General features: G+C 46.9%; 1 protein-coding gene across 12 annotated transcripts in view; it reads right to left on the bottom strand.

Annotated features, from left to right (window-relative positions):
- DLG1 (discs large MAGUK scaffold protein 1) overlaps positions 1–22,670 on the bottom strand; it is a 360,129-nt gene that overhangs the window by 10,317 nt on the left and 327,142 nt on the right. For all 12 annotated transcript variants that reach the window (XM_075938333.1, XM_075938326.1, XM_075938327.1 and 9 more), the window contains 4 exons: positions 20,712–20,813; positions 19,720–19,892; positions 17,241–17,350; positions 701–792 (listed from right to left, as the gene is read on the bottom strand). In XM_075938333.1, coding sequence (XP_075794448.1) covers positions 701–792; positions 17,241–17,350; positions 19,720–19,892; positions 20,712–20,813 — 477 coding nt within the window. The remainder of the gene's footprint in view (positions 1–700; positions 793–17,240; positions 17,351–19,719; positions 19,893–20,711; positions 20,814–22,670) is intronic.

Genomic DNA, 22,670 nt, shown 5'->3' with positions numbered 1-22,670 from the left:
AACCACTGTATGGCAGCATCTAACACCTTCTCTTTACTGCTACACAACGTATGCCTTATATTTAGGTGAGCTGTCCTGAACAGATGCTACCTACTCTTGACTATTGCCCAGTGGTGGGCAATAATTTTTTTGCCAGGTGCCACTTTAAAATTTTTTTGCCCGGGCCACACTGGAAGGGACAGAGCCTCAAGCGGAAGGGGCAGGGCCAGGATATTTCCCTGCTTCTCCACCCACAGATCATGATTGGTCCGGGGCTGGGGAGCGCCTTTGCCCTCCCTGAAGGTTTCCCATGCACACCCATGCCCCTGGCGATGCGAGGAGACTTTGCGTGCTCCCCCTTCTACCTTAATTTCCTGGTTTTCAGAGCTTTAGCCACCCTTCACTTTCTGGAAAGGCATGAGATGCCAGTGAGTAACCTTTATGTTAAAATTCTCAGGCTTTCCAGTTTCAACAACTAGTAAAACAGGAAAAGTTCTCATGCTCTCACCAGCTGAAGTAAAGAAGAAATTGTCTCTCCGTTAAAAAATGAATTGATACAAATATTTTTTAAATAAGTACAGTGCAGTCTGATGATTTTTACATGTTCTAAAACATTCATCATAGGCCAGTTATGGAGACAAAGTACATAACTGAAGTATATGGGCAGAGTCAGGTACGACAATCCCACTCTTTGAAGAGAACCGTAATGAGGGATACAAACCTGTGAAATGTTCCGTAAATTCTTGCTCCAGTTTCATGGCTCTCTCAAAGGTCTTTCTGGCTTGCTCCTCTGTTAAACGTTTGTTCATTTCCCTGCGATGAAATATATTATGAAAAAATAAGTAGTTACCAAATACTGCTGAGTCTTTTGAAACAGGATTATTAAACTGCCTCCTGAATATTAATCTTAGGAAAAAAAGTAGTCTCCTCCTGTTCCTGAATCTATGATTTATAAAACTCTTGAAGGGAGCCTGAAGTCAAAGGCTACAATGGGAGTGCAGTAGATTGGCTTGCCATTTCTTGGCATCTGGCAAAGACACTGGGGTTAACAATGAAATCCACTAAGCAACCTCAATATAAAATTATAGGTTACATTCCATACCTGTAACTGGAAGTTCTTTGAGATGCATGGCCTTTGTCTACATTGCACATGTGAGCATGTATGTACACCATGCACCTTGAGTCCGCAAATTCTAACAAGCAATATCCATTTTGCATACGTGTAGGATCTCGCTTTGTGTTCCAGCCAGCACGTGTAATGCATGATGCCGAAGATTCACATGGTAGTCTGGTGGGCACTGACAGGATAAGATAGAGGTCCTGTTGAGGTATAAGCTTGGGGACCTACAAAGGTCCTTCATTAAATTAACCACTGTAGGGTAAGTAAGTGAAAATGGAGCACCTGTCTACTGGAGGAAGAAAGGCACCGACTGTTGCAAGACGGACCTTAGTGAGCTAATGAAGAAATCCATGTTATTTAAATAATAGTAGATAATCTAAAATGACTGGGATACCAGCAGAGTTTGAGGAACACTGATTATGTTGAGCCTAAAAAAATAGAAAAATGTTTCCTTTAGGTTGGTAGCAGTTCCTAGTTGAGTCTTTCTAACTGTGAATAAGAATGGCTTGGACAGCTGTTGAGCAAGAGAGTTCTAAATGCTCATCCAAACACAAGGTCATGAGGTAAAATGGGTCTGGATTGGGATGTCGGATTTAGCTCCCTTATCAAGTAAAGAGAGATGGATAATGATAGATTTTAGCAGTCTCAGAAGTTTATTTAGGCCAGTCCTGGGCAAAATACAGCCCATGGGCTGGATCCAGCCTGCCAAGCCACTGGATCTGGCCCGCAGAGGCAGTGGGGAGCCCCAGACAGGCTCTTCTGCTTGCCCCGCACACCGTGCAGAAATGTAGCTGCAGGGCTCCATTTCTGTTTGAAAATTAGAGGGGAGGGGGGAAGTTTCAGGAGCTGCCTCCTTCCCAGCACAATCCCATTGGCTGGTTTCTGGCCAGAAACCAGCCAATGTGAGCTGCTTGTTGGAATAACAGGCATTAAAAAAGAACCACGCCCCCTCACCTCCACTCAGTTATTCAACGAAGCACATGGCCAGGCAAGCAGACAGGCTGGCTGGGAAAGGTTTTAAGCACTGCAAGCCTTAGCTCTTCAGGCAGGCAGGCTAGTTTGGCAGCTGAGAGGTAAGTCTCTTGGCCACAGCCTGTTTCTGGCACCCTACCCCTTTATTTCCCCAACCCTCTGTCCCCCCCCAACATACCCCAACCATCTGTCCCCATCTTACTCCCATACTCCCTCCCAGATCTGGTATCCCCGTCTCCTGCCCCAGACCACACCACCCTCCTACCCTAGGTCACATCCCAAACCCCTGCAGTCCAGTGCCCTTCCCTATGTCACAACTGCCTCCTTCACCCAAACTCCCTCCCAGACTCCGCACCCCAATCCCTTACCCAAGCTCCCTTCTGCACTGAACCTCCATCCCAGACTCTGCATCTCCTCCATTAATATCATGGTAGAATGCATCCCTCAACCACTTTCCAAAATCTTGGATTGGCTCCCTGTCAAAAATTATTGCCCATACTTAATGTAGGCTGACTACTCACAAAACTATCTGTCCTTGATTCATTTATTGCAGGCTATGTTTATTTCATCCCCATTTTTATACTGGGATAGTGTTTGTGTGTCCCATTCTTTACTGTACCCATACTGTTTACATATATTAATCCTTTAGGATTTCCTGTCCATCTATCAACAGCAATTATAATTGGCACATATGCATTACTACAGAAAATCCTTGACATTTGCAGTATTCTGAATTCCTTTTTCCACTAATGTGATCCAGATAAATGTGCTTTTTAACAATTCTGATTACTCCCCCTGCTTTACCTTTTGTATTTACTGTATTATATATATGAGTTTGGTACCATATATGCTGCATTTCAATTGTGTTCCCACATCCATCGCAAATGGCTAAATTCGTGAATACTGAGAGCAGAGGCTTCTTGCCCGCTGTGGTGAGCTCTCTGCAGCTCCAAACTCACTGCAGCAATCTGTCTAGATAGGCCTGGGTTCAAGTTCCATGGTGGGACTAAGACTTGGACTTTTCAGTTAGAAAAGAGGAGACTAAGGGGGATATGATAGAGGTCTATAAAATCATGACTGGTAGGGAAAAAGTGAATAAGGAAAAGTTATTTACTTATTCCCACAATATAAGAACTAAGAGTCACCAAATGAAATTTATAGGCAGTGGTTTGAGCATTGGCCTGCTAAAGCCAGGGTTGTGAGTTCAATCCTTGAGGGGGCCATTTAGGGATCTGAGGAAATCTGTCAGGGATGGTACTTGGTCTTGCTGTGAAGGCAAGGGACTGGACTCGATGACCTTTCAGGTCCCTTCCAGTTCCATGAGATAGGTATACCTCCATTAAAAAAAAAAAAAGGTTTAAAACAGACAAAAGGAAGTTCTTCTTCACTCAGTGCACAGTCAACCTGTGGAACTCCTTGTCAGAAGATGCGGTAAAGACTAGGACTTTAACAGGATTAAAAAAAGAGCTGGGTACATTCAGGCAGATTAGGTCCATCAATGGCTATTAGCCAGGATGGGTAGGAATGGAATCCCTAGCCTCTGTTTGACTGGAAATGGGTGACAGAAGAGGGATCACGTGAGGATTACCTGTTGTGTTCACTCCCTCTGGGGCATCTGGCATTGACCACTGTTGGAAGACAGGATACTGGGTTAGATGGACCTTTGGTCTGACCCAGTACGGCCATTCTTATAGTCTTATGTTAAGGGACCCACCCGTCATGTCAAGGGAGAAGACTGTGGCCCTGCACTGGGGGACAGATGGTGGAAATGGCCACCAGATGCACCTTAAGAGAGGAGTGTGCCAAATCTGGGTTCTGCAAATAAAGCAGGTAAAGACCGACTGGATTAGGGCCTTTGTCAGGGAGATGCCACAGACCACTGCCCAACGTACCAATCTTGACCATTTGGCAGTGTAGCTTTGATTAGAAAAACGTTTCCTTCTCTCAAGGAGGAACTGGCAAACGCTCTCCAAGCAGGACTATTCTTTTCGATTCAGCCTTGCGGTATACACGTTGTGAGGTGCAGAGATGTGAGGTAGGGGTGGAAGGGACGACTGTGCTCTTGGGACAAGAGGTCTGGTTGGAACAGCAGCCGCCACAGGAGGAGCACTGCAAGGCTCAACAGGGTCCTGAACCAGTGTTGACAGAGCCATGCTGGAGCTATCATAATGACCATGGCCTTATCCTTTTTGATCTTCTATAGGACCTTGCTGATGAATGGAAATGGGGGAAATGAACAAAGCATATTCCCTGCCCAGGATCAGAGGATAGCCTCTGAGAGGGAGCATGCACCCAGGCCCTGACTGGAACAAAACAGGGAGCAGCAGCAGTTCTGCCTGATTGTGAACAGGTTCACTTGGGGAGTGCCCCACCTCCAGAAGACTGTGTGGGTGACCTCCGCATGCAGTAGCCACTCATGGTGAGAAGAGAAGTCTATGCTCAAAAGGTCTGCAAGAGAGTTCAGGGATCCTTGGAGGTGATAAGGCCCCGGATTGATATCACGCACAATACAGGTATTCCATAGTGCGATGGCCCTAGGCTCTTTCCTGTCTGTTGATATAAAGCATCAAGCTGCTTGTATGTGAGGACTCTATCTTCCCTCTTAGGTGGGGGTGGAAGGCCTTGCACATGAGACACGCTGTCTTGAGTTCTTTGACATTAATGTGCAGGCCCATCTCTTCTGGGGATCGCCTGCCTTAGGACCTGGTGTCCTCTAGATGGGCTCTCCAGTTGAGGTCTGATGCATTCAGTATCAGCTGGACAGCAGGAGGGCAGCTCTGAAATGGGACTCTGTGCAGCACAATCCCCAGAACTGTCCACTGTTGATGGGAGGTAAGTATGAGATCGTTCAGTCTCTGGATTGTGAGAAGACCAATGCCAGCTACATTTTCAGGGGATGCATGTGGAATCTGGCATGACGGATGACCTAAGTGCATGCCACCATGTTCTGTCTGTCATAACTGGGATCTGGGAGACACTCACAGTGAATTCTGTCAGTGTCTTGAAACCGTCCCGGGGAGGGATGCTCTGGAGATCTCGGTGTCCAGTACTGCCCCACTGCACTCTATTCTCTGTGCTGGTACTAACATGGACATTTTGTTATTCACCAGCAGGCTTAGGGTGCTGCACATGGACAGGAGGAGTGCAATATGGCTCCATACCCGGGACCTGAAGCTGTCCTTGACCAACTCATCATTGAGGTATGGAAATATTTGGACACCTAAGGTAAGCTGCTACCACCAACATGCACTTGGTGAAAACCCTTGGAGTTGTTGAGTGGCCAAATAGGATAGCTACAAACTGTTAGTGCTCCTCACCTACCATGAAGTGGAGGAAGTGCCTGTAGCTCTTGAAAATGGAGATGTGGAAGTACATGTCCTGAAGGTCAAGGGCAGCATACCAGATTTAGAGATTCAAGGAGGGGATGCTCGAGGAAAGGGAAACCATACGGTAGTAGGTAAAGTACCGGGAGTAGAAACCCTTGTTCTTGAACTCCACTGGGACAACCTGCACTGCCCCCAAGCAAAGGAGTTGATGGGCTTCTGTTCAAGAACTTGTTCATGAGAAAGGTCCCTGTAGAGGGATGGGAGTGGGCAAGTAGGAGTGGAATAAAGTAACTGGAGGGTGTAACTCCTGGAGATGATGTTGAGAATCCAGAGAGAGTGAACGCAACAGATAATGGATGCCCATACTGGGAAAAAATGAGGAAGTCAGTTGGAGAAGGGGAGGGAGACTGGATCGATCATGCAGACTGGTAGTAGTCCTTGAACGCTCCATCAAAATGAGCTCTAGATAGCCTACTTGCCCTTGAACTATTCTGGCTATGGGGCTGGTTCAGGTTGCCAGGAGTGCTTCTTTTAGGGTGTGAACAATTTATGAGAACACTCTTGGTGGTGTTGGTTCTCCTGTGTGGGGTCTGCTGTGGTTTACACTTGGTGCAGATGGGTCAGGACATACAGGCCAAACATCTTCAGTGTTGTTTGAGAATCCTTCAGACTGTAAAGTTTAACATCAAACTGCTCCGCAAAAAAGGCCTTGCCATAGAAGAGAAGATCCTGTAGTGAGTTCTGGGTCTTGGTTGACAGGCCAGACAGAAGACGACATGACACCGCACATGAACACTGCCAAGGCCATCGTCCAACCGGCTGTGTCCACAACACCTGAGATTGCTTAGAGAGCTGCTCTGGCTGCTGCCATATCTTTCTCTAGGAGCACTTCAAAGTCTTTCTATCTGTCACTGGAACAGAGGTTTTGAACCTGGACATATTCCGCCACAAGTTGAAGTTGTACCTCCCCACGAATGTTTGGTACTCTGCTACTCTCAGCTGACAACTGGAGAACAAATACATTTTTCAACCAGAGAGGTTCAATCTACAAAAGTCTTTATTTTGGGGGGGAGGAAGGAGGGGGAGTCACTGAAGAGTCCCTGTCATGTTCCTGTGGTTTGGAGCCTTCACCACCAAAGAGTTTTGGGCTGGGTGGGAGTATAGGTACCTGTGACCCTTGGCGGGGATGAAATACTTTCATTCTGTCTGTTAAGAGACAGAAGTCAGGGAGGATGGAGTTTGCCACAGTACTTGCGATATGCATGCCACTGCATCATGGAGTGGCAGTGCCACTTTGGCTGGCACTGTAGCTGATTCTTCATTGAACAGAGTATCAGAGGGCTTCACTAGCTCTTCTACCCTCAAGTTGGGATTGGAAGCCACTCACTTCAGCAGTACTTGGAGGGCCTTGGCGTTCTCCTGTGGGATGGAAGAGGCCATGATCACCTTGTGTGGGTATAAGAAGGAAGAAGGTTATGCATCCAATGCCCTGCCCAGCACCTCTTCCTGGACCTGGGAAAGACCAACCATGCTAACCCCTCAAGGACTATCGGACTGGATTTCAAGACACGGGCTCATGGCATAGCTCACTAATGTGGGAGTACAGACCCTTGGAGGTACATGCTCTGCTCACTGAATGACAGCATCAGCACTGAGGATCTGTAAGCCCTTTGCACTGTTGGGACGTCACCTCTTCTTGTAGGGCTGAAGCAGACCCTGCAACTGAGGGCTCTGCACAGGGTCGAGAGCTGAGTGTTTGACCAAAACCCTGGCTACCAACTTGGTCATGGGAGATGGGTAAGCAAGGCTCCAGGGAGGCCAGCGGTACCATGGCGCCAGCCATGACCCTGGTGCTACTACACTGGCTGTGGTGCCATTGGTGCTGGAGGTCTCAACAGGAGGAGTTGGTCTGGCACTGGTAGGAAGCCCTGGACTGAAGATGGGCTAAACTCCATGTGCCCACCACTTGGCCACCAGGAGATTGTAGAGGTGTGTCAGGAGCGGCACTGAGCCTGAGACTGCAAGTCTATTATCAAGGATCTGGATTCCCTCTGAGCCCAGCTGTTCCTGGAGCAACTGTGGATGGCAGATCTGTGGTGTCCTGTGGCCAGCAATCTATGCCTAGCACTTCTCCACTGGTGTTGAGATCATGACATGGAATGTGAAGTGAAATGCAACTGATGCCCATATCTGGCTGACAACTGGGAAGAGGGCTCCTTTGAAGGGGGCCGTGCCGCTCATATGAGCTGACGTCCCAACAGTGCCAAGGGCTTACGGATCCTCAGTGCTGATGTTGTCATTCAGTGAGCAGAGCATGTGCCTCCAAGTGTCTGTACTTGCGCATTAGTGAGCTATGCCATGAGCCCCTTTGTCTTGAAATGCAGTCCGATAGTCCTGGGGGTGGTGGTTAGCATGTTTGGTCTTTCCCAGGTCCAGCGATCGTGGGCCAGTGTGTGGAGCCTGGATCTTTCCCTCTGTGGAGTCTGGTGCCAATGCAAAGGAGAGCCTACCATGCCAAGTGCAGGTTTGCCACTGGAACATTGAGTTATGCAGGCCTGGGATGCTGATACCAGCACACGCAGTATCTCATTTGCAGCCTGCAAGGCTTCCAGTGTGGAGGGCACCTGAATGAGACAGATTTCTGCTCATGTTTAGGGAGGTAGGGGTGGAGTGGGCGGGTGGGGGAAAGGGCTCTACTTGCCCCACAAGCTCGACAGAGACTGGATGCTGCCCAATCTGGTCTGTGCTCATCTGCTGACTTGACACCTTCTTTCCAAGATGGGGATGAGAAGCCCCTTGATGTCCTCCTTAACTTCTTCATTAGGGCAACAAAGTGGTGCTGATCGATGGATGGTGCTGCCAGGGCACTACGCACTGAGCTCTTGGTGGCTGACTCCAATTGGTGTGCTGGGGTTAGGGCTGACTACATTAGGAAGGCGCAAAAGCTGAATGTCCTGCTCCTCCTCAGACCTAGGCTTAAAGGACCTGCAAATCTTGCAGATGTTGCTGACGTGCTTCCTCAAGGCAACACAGGCAACTTGTATGCAGGTCGCTGAATGGTACAGTCCATTTGAAAGAATAACAAGGTTTAAACCCCAAGGACCAGGGCATGTCCCAATCTAACTCAAAGTCACAAAGGCAACCAGCTACTCTATTACTACAGGTAAATTAACTATGGAGAAAGACTAACAACGAGGAGAAGACAAAAGTCAAAGCTGGACCAGAGCTGTTCTAATGTGTTGTCATTGGTGACAAAAAGTAAGTGAGGGAAGGGGGGGTAGTATACAGCATCCCTTATACCATCCCAGGGAGAGACCACTCCAGGAGCTGCTGGAGGTGCTCTCCTATGAGTACTGCTAGACTGTGTCCACATTGACACCCTTTTCTGGAAAAGGGATGCTAATGAGACTAGTCGGAATTGCAAATGCTGCGGGGGATTTAAATATCCCCCGCGGCATTTGCATGAACATGGCTGCCGCTTTTTTCCGGTTCGGGGCTTTGCCGGAGAAAAGCGCCAGTCTAGATGGGATCTTTCGGAAAAGAAAGCCTTTTCCGGAAGATCCCTTATTCCTGATTTTAAGAGCAATTTGGGTTATGAATTCTTTAGCTCTTCAAGTGATATTTGGAGACAGCTGGCTACCCACTTTATAAAGGTCTTGAAATTGCCAGAAATAATCATCCATGGATGGTGGTGGAAGAATGACCACCTCATCTGGAGATGAAGCGATAAGAATCTGAGGGGTGCTTTCTTTATTTACTCTAGTCTCCTGTTTCTTGAATGTCTCCTTATGTTGTGGTCCTAGTTGGGAATGAGAAGACTGAACATCTCTTGCAACCCAATGGCTACGTCTAGACTGCATTCCTCTGCTGACAGAGGGATGCAAATCAAGCACTTCTGAAGTGCAAATGAGCCTGGGATTTAAATATCCCGGGCTTAATTTGCATACTCACATTCTGACGCTGTGCCGATCAGGCTCAGTGTCAAAAGTGAAAGTAAAGTTAGCTGTGGTTCTGCCAACAGCGGGGGCTTTTTTGGCAGATCCTGTACTCCTCAAAAAATGGGAGTTCAGTTTCAGGCCGTGGAAAGGAACACCCGATAACATATTTTTGGGGTTGCGCCACCACACTAATGAGTTCCTGACATGTTTGGGAAAAGAGACTGTCTTGTGTGTGCTCTGGATACCTGGCGCATATACAGTGAGTACCCAATGTTGACGGCACCGTAGGTAGAGTCTCGCGTGAGGCACAGCATAAACAGTGGCAACCACATGTCCCAGCAATTGTAGCCAGGTAAGTATAGGGGTTTTGGGAGTAGCCGATAAGGTGTGGGCTAGGTCTTGGATGGTATGAAACCTGCGTAGGGGTAGGTATGCTCTTGCAGTTATTGAATCCAGTCTCTCTGCAATGAATTCCAGAGACTGGCACGGTGTTAGGGAAGATTTTGCGAGATTGATAATAAGCCTTAGGTCTTCAAACGCTGCCCTGGTTGTGTTGACCGCCGACATAGCCTTCTCTAAGGTGGGAGCCTTCAGTAGACAATCGTCTAAACAGGGGAAGATTGTGATGCTGAGACGTCGAAGGTAGTCAATGATGACCGCTAGGGTCATGGAAAATACTCTCGGCACTGCCAAGAGCCCGAAAGGTAACCCTCTGTATTGGTAGTGTTCCATGCCCACTATAAATCGGAGGAACCTCCTGTGGGCTGGGTGTATCGTTACGTGAAAGTAGCGTCTTGCAAGTTGAGGGAGGCGAACCAATCCTCTTGGTCAAGAGCTGGAATGATTGAGGCTAACGTGACCATTTTAAATTTGTGTTTTCGAAGGTGGTGGTTGAGCCGGCGCAGGTCCAAGATAGGCCTCTAGCCCCCAGACTTCTATACCGGGGGAAGTACTGGGAATAGAAACCTTTCTGCTGGAATTGATCTGGTACCTTCTCCGCTGCCATGATGGTAAGGAGGCGTGAGACCTCTTGGTGCAGAAGAGGCTTGTGAGAGGGGAACCTGAAGAGGAACGGGGAAGGTGGGGTGGGAGGAGGCAGTGTAGTGAAAGGGATGGTGTAGCCCGATGTGATAATTTCTCGGACCCAATGATCGGTGGTTATGGCGAACCAGCGCAGGTGATATGGCCTCAACCGGTGATGGAATAAACTCTCTACATCATGTGGAGCCTCTGTTAGGGGGATGGCGTTCAGTCCCTTGACTGACACGTCAAACCTGCTGCCGGGCGTGTTGTTGATTGGGGGCTTTGCTGGACTGCTGGTGATGTTTTTGTGGGCGTTTCCTGTCTCGACTGTTTGTATGGCCTACAGCAGGATGCGGCATAAGAGAATGGTTTGTTTATTGTAGGGCGTATATCTCCTTCGTCTATACGGCAGCGTGTACATTCCCAGAGTTCTCAATGTAGTGCGAGAATTCTTGCCCAAGTGGAAGACTTGATCCATATTTTGGGCGAAGAGCAACTGACGGTCAAAAGGTAAGTCCTCTACCTTTGATTGTAAGTCTTTTGAAACTGACGCTAGCTGAAGCCAGAATGCGCGGTGCATGACCACCAATGTGGCTGTGGTTCGCGCCACTGTTGGCAATGTCGAGGGCGATCTGAAACGCTGTACAGCCCTCCTGGACAACTGCTTTTAGGATATGTCTCTTGGTGTCAGGTAAGTGCTCCAATAGAGCAACTAGTTTGGTATAGTTGTCGAAGTTGTGGTTGACAAGGAGAGCTGCGTAATTAGCCATCCTCAGCGTAGCTGTGGCAGACGAATAAACTTTTCTGCACAAAATGTCCAGGCATTTGGTATCTTTGTCATTGCTGGCATTTTTGCCCTATGGAGTTTTCGATCTCTGTTGTGTGGCGTCCATGACAATGGAATTGGGCTGGGGGTGTGTAAATAAAAACTCTGTGCCCTTAAAAGAAACAAAGTATTTTTTATCTGGCCATTTGTTAGTTGGAAGTGTAGAGGCTGGGGTTTGCCAGATGTCATTAGGGATTTCCAGTATGGTCTCATCAAAGGAAAGTGCTAGTTTGGATTTTTGGGACGGCTGTAGGTTTTTCAGCAGGCGATGTTGTTTTTGTGCTACATCCGTGGTCTGGACCTCCTGAAACTGAGCAACTCTTTTTAAAAGCTCCTGGAATTGCTTGTAGTCATCTGCTGGGGAAGAAGCCCCCTGGAACACTGCGTCACCAGGTGAAGATGATGACTGGTCGATAGAAGAATCTAAGTGGTGTTGCTCATAGTCAGAAGGCAGGTTCTTATCCCGCTCTTGTTGGCTAGAGGTCGAGGGCGCCTCTCCTGTGGGTGTCAGTGGAGCCGTACGAGGAGGCGGGTTGTCCTGGGCGGGATGATGTGGGGACAGGGGGTGCCTGTATCTCAGTGATCTAGATCGAGAATAATCTGCACTATGCGAGCATGGATGCTTGTGATAAATAGTAATTGTAGTGTTGCTTGTGATGATATGTGTGAGGGAATACCTGCTTGTACTCCTGTAATGGTGGGAATACACCGAAGGTGTTGGGGACCTCAGCGAGGCTGACCTCACTGTTTAGTATGAGGGCGATTGGGAGTGGTGAGCACGATAATAGTGTTGAGGCGTCGGGGATCGCCATGGTGATCTGAGGTATTGTTTTCTGGATGAAATGTAATGCAGAACATGTTGTCGGCTTCCAGAGCGAGACTAAGTTGGTGAAGGAGGCTCTGGAGAAAAAACAGCTGGATCCGGGCTAGGGGAGGGCGTGCGGACATGTTTAGCTTTTCGCTGTGCCTTTGTAGGTATTGGTGAGATAAGCACAGGAGGTGGAGCTATGTGCTGTGGGCTGGTTGGTACGGAGACAACATAGCCTGGTTCCGATGTATTTGTTGGTTCGGACGGTGCCGTTGGCATCAGTAATGACGATGTCGATGCTGTGGATGTCTCCGGTGCCGGCTGCGCCGCCGGCAAGGTGTTGAGGCTGTCAGCACCGTTGGTGCCGAGGCCACCAGCCTTGTGTTAGCATGCCTCCTTGGTGCCGTTGCCGACTCTGGCCATGGTGCCGCCTGCACCATCGGTGCTGGGTCATTGACTGCGTCGGGGCTTGGAGTCTATGTGCTTCGGCCCTTGTTTGCCTTGCCGCCGTCATGCCTGGGCGGCTGTAGAGGGGTGGAATGGCCGCCCTCTGAGCCGGAAGCAGAAGAAACCCTCTGGGAGCCATTTTGGGGACAGCCTAGCTCTGCCCCCTCACCTGACCGGAAGTCAAAGGCCGGGGCTAGGACTATAAGAAGGCTGCCTGGGAGCTCAGTCAGAAGCCAGCCTCCGAGGGAGCCAGAGGCCTGGCTGGAGCTCCTGCCTGGGGAGGCTAAGACCCGGGGTAGGCCGCCCTCAGCCACCTTCCCAGAGGCCGGCCAGAGACTCCCTGCCCAGGCTACTAAGGCCTGGCCTGGCCAGCCAGCTGAACCACTCGCGGACCCAGAGGACGGGACCGCACCGCTGGACCAGCTGGACCCCCGGTGGGTACGGGAACGCCGGGCTGGACAAGCCCCATGGGACACTACAAAGCTCCGACCTCTTAACCCCTGGATTGGGCCGCCGGCCCCTGTGGAGACGACGTGGGCCTCAACTCCCCGACAGGCCGCTGAGGCTACAGGTACTGGGGAAGGGGGGGGAGACGAGGAGTGGCCCAGGGGGTAGCATGGGCTGAGGACAGCCCTAGGCCAGCAAGTTGCAGGCTGGAGCCCCTGCTGAGCCCGTAGCAGCTGAACGGCTGCATCCAGGGCCCCTGGGCCGGGGCGCAGTGGAGTGGGTGGGCCTGCGCCCCCTGCCACCTACTAACCGGGTGGCAGTCTCCCACCCCCCTTGCCACTGCGACAGCTGCACTGCTGGCCCCGCTCTTGAACTAGGAGCTCCTACAGACCTGTGGGTTTGTTTGCGGCCCCGCCTTGCGTTGGGGCCTGGCCAGCAGTTGCTGCCCTGCCCTGCTCGAGGGCCTGGGCATCCGTATAAGGGTTTTGGCACCCGGCCAGCACCCGGATCGGACCTTTTAAAGGGCCAGGACTCAGACTACTCTAAGGCACGGTAGGGCCATAGGACGGACTAGCCATCCAGTGTACCAAGGCGGAGGATCCGCCTCCTAAAGGCCGGCTGGCCTACAACGAACCATCCCCCGGAAGGGGGAAAAAGCTCAGGCTATTGTGGACATTGCCGGAGGGCAGTGTCCCGAAGAGACCGCGCCACCTGCCGGCAGATATAATTCCCCGAGCAGACGGCAGGGGCGCTGTGGTGGAGCGGGAACCCCGCTACAGCGGCATACCCGAGGTGCCAGATCTATCTTCCGCACTTGTACTTCTGGTAGGTGCAGAGATCCTTTTAACAGACGAGATAGAGTGAGATTTGCACACCACAGGAGTCTTGTCAGCCGATGAGTCTGTGGTTGGTGGCTGTATTGCTCTATTAAAGAAAAGCATTTTGAGCCGCATTTCTCTGTCTCACCTGGCTCGGGTGGTTAACTTAGTGCAGTGAGTGCACTTTTGAGGGATTTGACCCTCTCCGAGGCACCTGATGCAGAGCGAGTGACCATCAAACGCAGGCATTGCGTCTCGGCATGTTGTGCACTTTTTAAACCTGGGGGACCCAGGCATGATGGCAATTGTCCTGTCTCTGTTTGAGAATATTTCACTTTCTTTCTTTAGGTACTTTTTCTCTCTCACTTCCTTCTTTCTTTTCTTCTTTCTTTCTTTGACCAAAACAGGAACAAACAGGAAAAAATATATATTTTTAAACTAGTACTGAACGGTAAGAACTATAACTAACGAGAAAGGCTACGCACAACAACTGGGCTAACGAATAAACTAGTTTTTTTCTGTTTTCCTTTTCTCCTCAGAATGGAGGAGGAGCTTGTCTGGACTCCGTCTGTGGCTATGGATGGTTAGGAGGAACTGGAGGGGCCGGACTGCACTCCGCAAAAGGGTGTCAACGGCGCGAGGCATCAAGCGCGCATGCGTGGTCCGGCAGAGCTACTGCTGATGAAAAATCTCCAACCTGCAGCGCTGGGACGAGCCCGACACCTTCAGCGGAGCACCCACGGGGACACTACTCGACAAAGGAAAACTAGATTCTTGATACAGAGATGTGTTTGATATACACACGCAGTGGAAATTCCAGTTCATTCACCATTGATAAGTCTTTTGAGTATCTAAATGACACTGAGTGGAGGACCAAGGACCAAGACGGCATGTGGTAGCAAATTAAGCAGACAGTACCATAATCTTAGAGCATACCAAAGTTATGTACCGATAGTGTTTGATGCTTTGATTGAAATGGTATAGAGGGTCCTAACTGGGGAGAGACCCATTAGAAGCAGCCTTAACTTCATTTTCAGGATCTTGCTTGCTTTGGATTTAAGGGCCAAACAAAATTTAAACTTGTGGAAGACAGACTATGAGGCAGCACTCACAGAAAGTGTCCATCACTACCTGACACAGCCTCCTGGAAAAAAAAAAAAAGAGGCAACATTAGAATCCTGGAAAGCCAGGCATATCCTGCCAGGAAAGTGAAATTCTCTAGTGGAGAAAGAGGAACAAAGTAAATCCTCTCACTACTTATCTACTTACTAGCTAGCTAACAACTCTCTCATATTAACTAATACTAAACTATAAAGATGTTAGCAAAGGCATGATCAAGGTAGGCACGCAAGGGCTTCATCTCAGGTGGAGATGGCTGAGAAGGAACAAAGGGCAGTTCACCTGTGCAGGCCTATGTAGCCTATAAAGTTTACAAAACTGAATTCATCAGTGGTGTGCAGCACAAGGATGTACAGGAGACATGTGTAGGCCAAATTGATTCTGTTAACAGAAAAATCTCCAAACAAGGGCTCAAGAAGTGCATGCACACCTTCAAATGACTGAGGTGGAGCACCCCTAGATACATTATTCAAAGAAAAGATGGTTCCTGTCTCACTGAATTAGTCTCATTCTTCTTTGTGGCAATGCTCCAGGAAGGATCAGGTCAGAAAAGGGAGGGCGACTGGGAGAAAGAAAGACCCTTCAGTGATGTGTAAAAAAATGCCCATATAGTGTGGTATTTGGGGTGTTTTGATAAAAGGGATCAACAATTCTGATGTATTCCAAGAGACTGCTGTTGTATGGTCTTTCAAGAGACAGACCTGTGCTGTCAGATGGAACCAGCAAATGTCAGTCTTCATGATTAGGAGTCAGCGCCCCCAATAGAACTGGTGGATCCTTTTTCTTTTGCATTTTACGCTCCTGCCTGGGGTTTTTCAATGTAGGTAAGCTTAAGGAGCTACATGCAAAGGCTCACCTGACCTGGTGAACAGACTTGGGTGGGGATCTGTTCTTGGGATTGTGAAAGTGCAGCTAGTTTCGACAGAAGCATTGTAGAAGTCATCCTCGGGCACAACAGCAGTAGTCCCTGCTTCCAAATTTGTACTTGCTGGGATGCTGTTTGTCTCTTGGGGCCAATGTAGAGTGCAAGTACCCTTGGTCCATATCAGAATGTGGTGTCAGCCTTTCCCACAGGGTGTTTTTTGAGTTTCAGCTCATGAACTCTGTGTGTTTGCTGAGGAAATAAATGACAGATGCTGAACTTGGCAAATATCCAAATGGCGGTGTAGGAGAAAGAAAGAGCTTGAAGAAATAGGCCGTGTCAAAGCCGATGTTTGCCTGAAAGTCAGTGTCTCGGCACTAGAACTGTTAGCATTGATAAAAGCCCATGAAATATGTAAATACATTCCATCAAGACAGTAGAGGGACACCCAGCTAAGTACATGATAAAATATTTTGAAACAAGCGTGAAAGCATAACAATGCGTAGTGACAGCTTTGGAGGAAAATACAAGGGTAGGTACCAAACATGTCATTAATGTGTAAGATGATTCATGTGGTATGTATACTTGATTGTTCATTTCTGTCTATAGATATTGCGGTATCTCAACTTAATTCTTTGACCGGCCTAGGGAGTGACAGTGAAATTCATATTGCATCCATTGTCCCGGGTACAAATATGTAGGCGCTCGGAGGCCATCTGGCTACCGACACTTATTAATGTACTTCATTTAACAATAAACCTGACTCAGGTACCTTCATATCTTATCTGAGTTTGTGGTCTTTGGGGGCTCTTGTGAAGTCTATTATGCTAGCTATCTGTACAGAGCTGGCATGATATACTGAGGGAGCATATGAAAATGCACACAGATGAACGTTTATCATCATTGATGGAGCAGGAGACATGTCAGGACGCCACACCAGTGAATCCTGAATTTACTGTATCGCTGTCCTGTACTACAGGTGGAATCAGTTTTTGTGTTTGATGCTCATGGTAAAGGAGCAAGGGCCAGAGAAATACTTCTTGAAACACAGGAAAGCAGGCATAGTCCCAGACCCTGAGGAGGGACTCCTTAGTACAGATAAAGAACAAATATATTAATCATATTATACTAAGTAAAACTATATATTATATCTATTTATAGGCTATAATGAGAAAATGAGAAATCTGCGGATGCAGGGATTCCAACTCAGGTCATGCAGCTGTATGAAGGAATTATGGGAGGATTTGTCTTGCATTGCCTCCTATTCCCTCAGTTTGAAGCATGATGAGAACTACTGTGCATGTTCGGGCCAATGGATGCTGCTTGTTAGAATTTCCAGTCTCTGGCGGATGGCAAGCGCAATGAGTACCAGAGACCAAGAATCAAAGATCCACTCTGCCTTACACACATAGAAAGTTACACACATAAAGCAATGACATGTTTCAAAAGTGAGTTTTATACCATCTTTCAAATCATTTATAGCTTCCCCCTCCCCCCCAAAAACCCTTCACGGTCTTTGAAACAATTGATCATAAGGTATACTGTTTCTACTCACATGATGTTTTCCTCTGATTTGGGTTTAATAAAAATGGAGATTGGGTACAGCTGGGCAATCTGCAACCTCTTGATCGCATTGCCAGACACATCAAGAATGCAGTGTTTTCCCTAAAGCAGAAAAGGGCGAGGGGAGAGGGAAAAGAGTGAAGTCCTCGAGTCACACATGTGCGCACTACATGCTATTTAGAAGTGAAAGCTGGGTCCCAAAGAAGTCAAGTGGGAGTTTTGCACACATATCAACTGTCAGGATTTCACCACCCTAAGTTTTCAGTTGCTCTCAACTTATATATATATATATATTTCTAAGAATGTGTCATTATTTCAAACAAAACTCCAGCATTCAGAGTTGTGTTAGCCTTAACTAGACTTTAATTAAATATGGTTGATAATACTTCTATTCCTGGAAGTAATACTGGCCTAGCTTTTTTCACATACCTGTCACATATACTTGCAATGTTAGTAGTTCAAGAAATAATTATGCCTTTTAACTTTGGTTGGGGATTTTCTTCTCTCAGTTTTAAATGTACTAGAGAGCTGCACACTTTGTTCCATCAACGCACACTAGGCTTAGCGAATAGCACATACCAGGTACTCCTTGCATTTTTCCCCACAAACTCCATAGGTGTCACCTGCCCTTTCCCCAACACTCTTGTGATAACTGGTCCTAACATTTACCCAAATTGTATGTTCAACTATGAAAAGTGCACGGAACTTCATGAGATGTCACATAATAACTTGTAATAACAAATGTTGATGGGAAAGAGTACACAAGGGATGCAGAAACACTGAATTAGTTCAAACAAAAAGTCCTATCAATAAGGCAATACGGACTATGTTGAGTTCATTCCTGTTTAAAAAAAAAAGACAACAATGTAGGACTGGAAATTAATGAGTCTAAAGTAATGTAATTAGGCTTAATTGGTGGTCAAAAGGGTGGCCTATTCCATCTATAACTCCTTTTAGGAGTCCTTAAGGAAGGAGACTTTTGGGCAAAAAAAAAAAAAAAAAAAATGGTTACTAAAGCAACTTTCATCATTATGTCTGCCACCCCCTTTCCTGGAGCCCAAATCTTCTTTATATAAATCCTGAGAGTAGTCTTGCCAGACCAGGCATAAGAGAGGTAGCCAGATGACTTCACCACCTCTCTAGGTAACCCATTCCAGATGTTGTGAAGACCAGGACTTTAACATGGCTCAAAAAGGAACTAGACAGATTCATGGAGGTGAGGTCCATCAATGGCTATGAGCCAGGATGGGTAGGAATGGTGTCCCTAGTCTCTGTTTGCCAGAGGCTGGAAATAGATAACAGGAGAGGGATCACTTGATGATTACTTGTTCTGTTCACTCCCTCTGGGGCATCTGACATTGGCCACTGCTGGAAGACATGATACTGGGCTATATGGACCTTTGGTCTGATCCAGAATGGCTGTTCTTATGTTTTACCAGCCGCCTAGTGAAATAATTAATTTTTAAGGCCAGAAAAGGCCATTCAATTACCTAGTTTGACCCATGTAACACAAGTGAGAGAGTGCTGTTTGGTATTTATTGCAGATGAATTATGAAGTGTTCAGAGTGTGTCACTGATAGTGCTGTAAGCACTTCCATTCACTGCCTCTCTATCAGAGGCAGCAACCCCCAGTACCAGCCAGTCCCCTTCCCCTAGCACTGTCTCTGCAGTGCAGGGGGTGGGGGGAAGAGACAGAGCTGTAGTGGTCCCAGATAACCCTGCTGCGGCTTTGCTCTTTAAATGTAGTATTTAAAATGCAGAGCTGCAGTAGAAAGTGCCCCCTCCCTATCGACTAATTGAAAACTCAATTAGCTAATTAACTGTTACTAGTTCCTAGTTCATAGTAGGACTATGGCAGAACTTATCTGTTTAAATTTGAAGGTGGAAAGGAAGTCAGGAGTCTTTCCCCTTAAAGATGGTGATGCACTAAATGGGTTACTTGGGGACGTGGTGGAATCTCCATACCTAGAGGTTTTTAAGTCCCATCTTGACAAAGCCATGGCTGGCATGATTTAGATGGGATTGGACTCAATCTTCTGAGGTCTCTTCCAACCCTATGATTCAATGAACCTCTTATTTCCATTCTTTTACCATTTTGGGTGGACGAGGTATATCCTGAGGTAACATTAACTATCATTAAATGCACTTTGTGTTTGTGAATAGATTACATCTTAGTAATATGAGATGTCACTATATCACTCTGATGTGTTAAATCCCTGCAAGAGAAAAATGTTTTTTTTCCTGTGAGAAGGAGCAAGACTCTTCTGTACATTATAGTAATAAAAAAGTGGACAGAACTGGTTGTGTATATAAATTACACTATTCTTATTCTCCGTTTATAATTCTACATATTTACTCTATTTATTAGGCATATTCAGAGGATCATGGAATATAAATGAGGCCCTATTAATATAGCTGTGGTACTTAAATCAATTCAGTAAATAGAAGTCAAACACAAGCTCAGGATTTACCTTTTCTGCTACTTCCCGTACTGACTGGACACTTGTTCCATAAAGGTGATTGTTATACTGGCCAGCCTCAATGAATCTGTGATCCTGAATATCCTTCTCCATCTGCTCTCGAGAGGTGACAAAGTGGTAATCCCGTCCATCGACCTCATAATCTCGTTTTGGTCTGGTAGTATCTTTAAAAAGTAAAGAGCTATTTAAGCAGAAAGTTACAACTTTCACCACAAATTAGATGTTGTCTACAATACTTAAGAGGCAAATGTTTCCATCTTTAGCGTAAAATTGTTAAATGAGCAATGGATTCACATTTAACACTTAAATAATCATAGGAGGTAAAGACATATAACAATCCAAAAATTACTGATTTTAACACAGAGTTCATAGTATTGGGGGACTAGTTGAGTAGTTGACTACCTGATAAGCATAGGCTTTTTGGGTAGTTGAGTGACTACTCAACTACTCTTCCCCGCCACTCACTGCCTCTCTATCAGAGGCAGCAACCCCCAGCACCAGCCAGTCGCCTCCCCCCAGCACTGTCTCTGCAGTGCAGGGAGTGGGGAGGAGATAGAGCTGTATTGGTCCCAGATAACCCCGCTGTGGCTTTGCACTTTAAATGTAGTATTTAAAATGCAGAGCTGCAGTAGCAAGTGCCCCCCTTATCGACTATTAGGTCCATAAAAGGCTATTAGCCAGGGGATAAAATGGTGTCCTTGGCCTCTGTTTTTCAGAGGCTGGAGAGAGATGGCAGGAGACAAATCGCTTGATCATTGTCTTTGGTCCACCCCCTCTGGGGCACCTGGTGCTGGCCACTGTCGGTAGACAGGATACTGGGCTAGAAGGACCTTTGGTCTGACCCAGTACGGCCGTTCTTATGTTCTTATGACTAATCGAGAACTCAATTAGCTAATTAACTGTTACTTAAGATTCCTAGTTCATAGTAGGACTATGGCAGAACTTCTCTGTTTAAATTTGCTCAAGTATTTGCTGGGACTTACGTGGAACACATGATCCAAATTTATCTGGAAATTCTGAGATTAAATCATCATTTATTCTGTCTTTCATGGGTCCCAAAACAATCACTGGCCGAGTATAACTGACTGTGAAAGATAGATAATATTTCTTCATTAGAGTATGATCATTAAAACACCTTCAACGTTTCACCAAACAAGAATTATTATTATTGACACGACATTAAGATACAGTTAAAACAGACAAAACGTATTCCAGGTGGGAGAAATTATTGAAGGTTGTAAGTCAATCTGTAATGAGCTGCTACGTGCTCCACGTCTTTGAAAAATTCATCATTTATTTACATGCTAAAGTCATCAAGATTTTCAAAAGATCTCATCATCCAACAATTCCAGTATTGAATTTCAATATAGTTACTATATTTTGAGACTTGCTATTCTGAGAACAATGGTAGCTGCAGAATGCAGAGTCTAACAGACATTGCAACTGCATGCATTATCTTTGGGGACCAAATAGTATTGCATGTAGGAATGATTTATATATGCAACTCTGGAGTGGCAGGGAGAGTTGCTACAGCTTTACCTAGAATTATTGCCAGTGGTAGGTGATTAAAGTGAATCACTAAGGTCTTAAATACCTCCACAGAGGTACCATTTCCTGGAGAGGCTTGCATACACTGGTTCAAACTCTATTTTGCAGAGACCAAAAGATAAAGAAAGAGTTTTGGATATATATAAAACACAGATTTAAATGGAATCAGTGCCTTCTTTCTATCTAGCAACAGACAGGACCTTCCTGTCCAAAGGCCACATTGCCTGCAGAAGGCTTGAAAAGACTTTAGTGTACTAGGACCAATCAAGAGAGATGGGGAAACCTCTTGTAAGCTTTTAGCATATGTATCAGAACCTTTACAAAAAAAATCTAATAATTTTACCCCAAGGTACTTGCTTAGAAAGAGCCGTGTAGTAACTTGTAACTGCTGGCAGTGTTCTCACGGCCCTGCCAGAAAGAGAAATCAAGCACAGATGCTGGCCTATAGGCAAAGTGGCTTTCTGGGCATAGTGTGAGACAGGGAGGTGTGCAGCCTTAAAACCCACAGTTAGAGGGGAGAGAAGAGGTTACTCATCTATGCAGAAACTAACATTCTTTGAGATGAGTGTCCCTGTGGGTGTTCCACTCAGGTCAAGGTGCGTCCCAATGCCTTTGAGCAGCAGTGCATCCCCTGCTCCATGCACGCGCTTTGCCTGCCTGCCGAGCTGTCAGAGTATAAACAGCACGCGCATGGTCCAGGCTTCTCAGTTCCTTCTCTACAATGGACAAATGTCATAGCCGAAGTAGAGGGGAGGAGGGTGAGTAGTGGAGCACCCACAGGGACACTCATCTCAAAAAATGTCAGTTACTGCATAGGTGAGTAACCTCCTTTTCTCCTTCGAGAGATGTCCCTGTGGGTGCTCCACTTAGGTGACTATAAGCAGTGTCCCGTAGGACGGTAGGGACTTTGGATTAGGCTGGAAGGCTGCAGACAACACACCTCTGCCCAGTCTGCTGTCAGCTGCAGTGTCCTGTAAGAGGGCATAGTGTCGTGCGAATGTGAGATCCAATGCGCATGTGGCTGCTTTGCATATGTCAACAAGGGGAATGCTGCATAGGAAGGCTGTAGACGTGGAGATGGAATGTGTAGAATGCGCTCTTTTGGAGTCAGGAGTCTGGACTTGTTAGAACTGGTAGCACAAGCATATGCCGTCAGTTATCCATTTAGATAACCTCTGCTTGGAGATAGCATTTCCCTGAGATCATGACACGGTGGAGACAAAGAGCTTAGGAGTCTTTATGAATGGTTTAGTTCTATGTAGATAGAATGATAGCGCCCTGCCCACGTGTAGTGTGTGCAAGGCAGATTCAAACCATTGGCATGTGGTTTCGGGAAGAATGTTGGTAAGTGAATGGGTTTGTTTAGATGGAAGGAAGAAAGTACTTTGGGTAGA

This window comes from Pelodiscus sinensis, chromosome 10, assembly GCF_049634645.1.
Source record: "Pelodiscus sinensis isolate JC-2024 chromosome 10, ASM4963464v1, whole genome shotgun sequence".
NCBI classification, from domain to species: domain Eukaryota; kingdom Metazoa; phylum Chordata; order Testudines; family Trionychidae; genus Pelodiscus; species Pelodiscus sinensis.
The sequence above is the reverse complement of the archived record's forward strand: the minus strand, read 5'-3'. Positions and strand labels throughout refer to the sequence as shown.